Source organism: Budorcas taxicolor, chromosome X (assembly GCF_023091745.1).
Source record: "Budorcas taxicolor isolate Tak-1 chromosome X, Takin1.1, whole genome shotgun sequence".
In the NCBI taxonomy this organism is placed as follows: Eukaryota; Metazoa; Chordata; class Mammalia; order Artiodactyla; family Bovidae; genus Budorcas; species Budorcas taxicolor.
In genome coordinates, this window is record NC_068935.1 from 32,767,253 (window position 1) to 32,772,938 (window position 5,686).

The window sequence follows — 5,686 nt, forward strand, 5'->3', positions numbered from 1 at the left end:
ACAATGTCACAAAACTCTGTCCATTTCTTAAGTGCTTATTATGTCCAAATTTTGCTGCTTAAGTATTTAACAATGAAAATTTCATTTAAATCTTCATAATAATATGAGATAGATGCTATTTTTTTTCATTTTACAGATGAACACTCTTACAGAGGTTAAGTGACTTGACCAAATCATATATCCAGTAAGTAGTACAACCGGGAATTTGACTTAGTCCATGCTCTTGACCATTGTCATATGCTTTCCAAATATTTATTGACCAAGCACAATACAAGGCACTTGAAATTCAGCAGTGAAAAAGACAGATAATCCTGCTTTCATGGGGCTTACTATCTTGTGATGAAATAAGTCTTATAAGCTGTAAGTGAAATCATAAGCTTAAATTGCAATATCAGCTATAAGAAATTAATTGGGGTAATATGTTGGTGGGTGTAAAGATGGGGTGAGAGCCATTAGATAAGTTAGTTGAAGAAGACATATTTAATAGTATTTAATGTGAGATCCAAATAATGAGAAGAAGCCAGGAAAAGAGTTTAATGGGAACAGAGAACAGCAAATGAAAAGACCTTGAGATAAGATAGTATGAACAAAGGGAAAAATGACATCAGAGGAGCATGGAGTAGGCAGGAGTCAAAACTACATAAAGCCTTACAGGCTGCAGATAATAGTTTAGACTTTATTCTAAGAATAATGGAAGGCATTAGAGAGTTTTAAGGAGTCATATGATATCATTTATACATAAAAATAGCACCTTGGTTTTTCCATGAATAGATTGAAAGTGAGTGAAAGTTTTAGTTGCTTAATTGTGCCTCACTCTTTGTGACCCCAAGAACTGTAGCCTGCCAGGCTCCCCTGTCCATGGGGATTCTGCAGGCAAGAATACTGGAGTGAGTTGCCGTTCCCTTCTCCAGGGGATCTTCCCAAACCAGGGATCGAATCTGCCTCTCCTGAATTGCAGGTGGATTCTTTACAGTCTGAGCCACCAGAGAAGCTGAATAACAAATTGGAGGGAGGTAAAAGTGAGAGGCACAGGAAGACCAAGAGGAACTTCCTACAATAGTCCATGCAAGACATGATGGTATCTCATTTTAAGGTAGTATCAGTAGAGATGAGAGGAAGACCACTTTGAAATATATTCTGGATATCGATACTATAGAACAGGCTGATTGATGTGAATGTAAGAAAAGGGGAGAAAAAAAAGTGATTTGTAGCTTTTGGGTCTGAGCAACTATGAGGACATTGATTCCATTTATTTAGAAGGAGAACACTGGTCAAGGAACATGTTGGTGAGTGGGAAATCAATAATGTTGTTTAGGTAATGGCTGAGTTAGACTTGTCCATTAGTTGCCAAAGTGGAAAGGTCAAGTAGAAAGTTGTAAATATGTCTGTAGCTCTGAAATAAGTTCTAGATTGTAGTTTTAAATTTAGAAGTCATCAACAGACAGATAATAAGATCACTTAAAAGGAAGAGAGATTTAAAATAAGAAAAGAAGAGGGCACTGAAGTCCCTGGGATTTCAGATTAAGGTACATGATTGTTTGGGGATTGGATACAGAAGAAGCAACTTCACTCACTCATACATAGGAAGAACTGGCAAAGAAAACCATAAAGGAATAACTAGTGCAATAAAAATAATTGACAATTTAACAACTCCCTTATTCTTAGGATACACTGCTCCACTGGCTTTGGTGAAGATGTACATTTCTAGTTTTCCTTCATTGCACAAAGTAAGTAATTGGCTTTCAATAGGAAAAGGTAAACTTCTTCCTTGAGAAGAAGATAGAAATATGAATACTAACACAGCTAAGTTTATAGATTTGGTTGAGGGAAGAAAATGTATTTCTCTTCTGATGACTTGTGATCTCAGTGAAGCATGTGCTCAGTTGCTCAGTCAAGTCCTACTCTTTGTGACCCCATGGACTGTAGCCCACCAGGGTCCTCTGTCCATGGGATTTTCCAGGCAAGAATACTGGAGAGAGTTGCCATTTCCTCCTCCAGGGGATCTTCCTTACCTAGGGATCGAACCTATGTCTCCTGAGTCTTCTGCATTGGCAGGCGGATTCTTTATCACTGCTCCATGAAGTGTAAGGTGATGCAATAAAATAAGGGTAAAGATGGAAAGAGCTGGTGGAGAGAATCATTGAATAATATTAAGCAAGAATGATCTGAGAAGGAAGGTAATAACCAAGACAGAATGATATTATGGAAACTTGGAAAATGAAGAGTTCAATTAGATGGAAGCAATCTGTGTTATCAAATGTTTTCTGGAAGCTCATTGACATAAAGAAAAGATTTTACATCAGAAAGTTATTCTTAATGAAAGCAGATGCAGCAAAGTGGTAAACCAAGAAGCCAGAGTGCAGTGCCTGGAGAACTGTGCAAGATAAGGGTATAGAAACTGCTAGGGAGGACAGATTTTTCAAGATTTGTCCAGAAAAGAAGGGAAGTGAAAATAGCAAGAAAAAGTGACTTCTTTGAAGGAGAGCCTTATTTTATTTTATTATTTATATTTAACTTTTGCCAGTTTTATTGAAAAATACTTGACATGTTTGAGCACGTGATTATAGGAAAGTATCCAGTAGAGAAGGAGAGGTTGATAAGAGAGAAAGGAGAGTGGATAATTGATGAAGCAAAGTCCTGGGGGAAACTACCTGGGATGAGGTCAAGAACACAGGTGGGGCTGCTGCCGCTGCAGTTGCGAATGCAGTGTCGGGACCTGGCTGCCTCCACGCCGCCGCTAAGGGCTGAAGACGATGGACCTGGGCAGCAGCAGCAGCAGCGACTCGGCTCCCGACTGCTGGGACCAGGTGGACATGGAAGCACCGGGTTTGGCCCCGAGCGGGGACGGAGCCTCTTCGGCGTTGGCGGCGGCCGCCGCCGAGGTGCAGCATGAGCCCCTCAGCTCGGCCTTCAGCCGTCAGCTCAACATCAACGCCAAACCCTTCGTGCCTAACGTCCATGCCGCGGAGTTCGTGCCGGCCTTCCTGCGGGGCCCGAGCCAGCCGCAGACCCCCCCGAATGACGCCCCCGGATTCTATGAAACCTGTACGGGCGCGGGCAACCCTCAAGGTAAAAGGCTGGGACGGGGGGCACCTGTGGAACATTCCAAAGAGGAACAGTTATTGTGGCGTGAAGGTTCCAATTCAGCCGTTACCATGGAACTTTCAGAACCTGTTGTAGAAAATGGAGAGGTGGAGATGGTTTTAGAAGAGTCATGGGAGCACAATAAAGAAGTAAGTGAAGCTGAGCCAGGGGGTAGTTCCTTGGGAGATTCGGGGCCCCAGAAGAAAGTGGCCAGGAAATGATGGAGAAAGAGGAAATCAGAAAATCGAAATCTATGGTCGTACCCTCAGGTGCTCCTAAAAAAGAACACGTAAATGTGGTATTCATTGGGCATGTCGATGCCGGGAAGTCAACCATTGGAGGACAGATCATGTTTTTGACAGGAATGGTTGACAAAAGAACACTTGAGAAATATGAAAGAGAAGCTAAAGAAAAAAACAGAGAAACTTGGTATTTGTCCTGGGCCTTAGATACAAACCAGGAAGAACGAGACAAGGGTAAAACAGTAGAGGTGGGTCGTGCCTATTTTGAAACAGAAAAGAAACATTTCACAATTTTAGATGCCCCTGGCCATAAGAGTTTTGTCCCAAATATGATCGGTGGTGCTTCTCAAGCTGATTTGGCTGTACTGGTAATCTCTGCCAGGAAAGGAGAGTTTGAGACTGGATTTGAAAAAGGTGGACAGACAAAAGAACATGCAATGTTGGCAAAAACGGCAGGGGTGAAATATTTGATAGTGCTTATTAATAAGATGGATGATCCCACAGTAAATTGGAGCATGGAGAGATATGAAGAATGTAAAGAAAAGCTAGTGCCCTTTTTGAAAAAAGTCGGCTTTAGTCCCAAAAAGGACATTCACTTTATGCCCTGCTCAGGGCTGACCGGGGCAAATATTAAAGAGCAATCAGATTTCTGCCCTTGGTACACTGGATTACCATTCATTCCATATTTGGATAATATGCCAAACTTCAACAGATCCATTGATGGACCAATTAGACTGCCAATTGTGGATAAGTACAAGGATATGGGCACTGTGGTCCTGGGAAAGCTGGAATCAGGATCCATTTTTAAAGGCCAGCAGCTTGTGATGATGCCAAACAAGCACAATGTGGAAGTTCTTGGAATACTTTCTGACGATGCTGAAACTGATTATGTAGCCCCAGGTGAAAACCTTAAAATCAGACTGAAGGGAATTGAAGAAGAAGAGATTCTTCCAGGATTCATACTCTGTGATCCTACTAATCTTTGCCATTCTGGACGCACATTTGATGTTCAGATAGTGATTATTGAGCACAAATCCATCATCTGCCCAGGTTATAATGCAGTGCTGCATATTCATACTTGTATTGAGGAAGTTGAGATAACAGCCTTAATCTCCTTGGTAGATAAAAAATCAGGAGAAAAGAGTAAGACACGGCCCCGCTTCGTGAAGCAAGATCAAGTGTGCATTGCCCGTTTAAAGACAGCAGGAACTATCTGCCTTGAGACATTCAAAGATTTTCCTCAGATGGGTCGTTTTACTTTAAGAGATGAGGGTAAGACCATTGCAATTGGCAAAGTTCTGAAACTGGTCCCAGAGAAGGACTAAGCAGTTTTCATGATGCCCCTATACAATACTGTGAGAATTGACTATGATAAAGTTCACCATCTTCTCTTATTTACTACACATTGACAAACTTTTCTCCATATTTTGCAAAGAAAAATTTCACAGCAAAAATCCATGTTTTGTCAGCTCTCATGTTGAAATCTCAGTTATGTCACTGTTGAATTTACCCACAATTTCCTCCTCCTATTCCATTCTGCTTCCTTGAACAGAATCAGTAAAATCTTTGTAACTGATGTGGATGTAATTGTCTATAACAATGAAAAATTAATATATTTTTAATTTTTCATTTTCCTTTAGGATACTTAGACAACCCTTGTTCCAGTCAGACCAATCAGAGTGTGTCAGTGTGTGTGTACATGTTAAAGACAACTAACATGTGAATAAAATATTCCATTTGAAAAAAAAAAAAGAACACAGGTGGAATTGACTGTAAATTTGACATTGTGGTTACAGACTATTCTAAGAACATTTATAAAAGAAGTTTGACCTCTTGACATTTTTTGACATTCTCTTCAGAACTATAAGGTATTTTGTATTCTTAAAGGTATTCATTGATATTTCAATGTATTTTATGTTTTAAGTTATCTTACAGAAAATTGCTTAATCCAACCAGTCCATTCTGAAGGAGATCAGCCCTGAGATTTCTTTGGGAGGAATGATGCTAAAGCTGAAACTCCAGTACTTTGGCCACCTCATGTGAAGAGTTGACTCATTGGAAAAGACTCTGATGCTGGGAGGGATGGGGGCAGGAGGAGAAGGGGACGACAGAGGATGAGATGGCTGGATGGCATCACTGACTTGATGGACGTGAGTCTGAGTGAACTCCGGGAGTTGATGATGGACAGGGAGGCCTGGCGTGCTGCGATTCATGGGGTCACAAAGAGTCGGACACGACTGAGCGACTGAACTGAACTGAGCTCCTTATCCCCCCCAGATTTATTCAAAAAGGCATGTAACTGACTCTTTTAAAAAAATCTCTCCTTTAATTAGTATTTCTTTTCTATTTCTTATTTATGT

At 40.8% G+C, this 5,686-nt stretch overlaps 1 protein-coding gene across 1 annotated transcript; it reads left to right on the forward strand.

Moving 5' to 3' along the window:
* The first annotated feature begins 2,753 nt into the window (after window positions 1-2,753).
* On the forward strand, window positions 2,754-4,651 carry LOC128070425 (eukaryotic peptide chain release factor GTP-binding subunit ERF3B-like). The gene is given in 2 exon segments (XM_052663739.1): window positions 2,754-3,276; window positions 3,279-4,651. Coding segments are annotated over 2 exon segments (1,896 nt in total).
* Window positions 4,652-5,686: the final 1,035 nt, after the last annotated feature.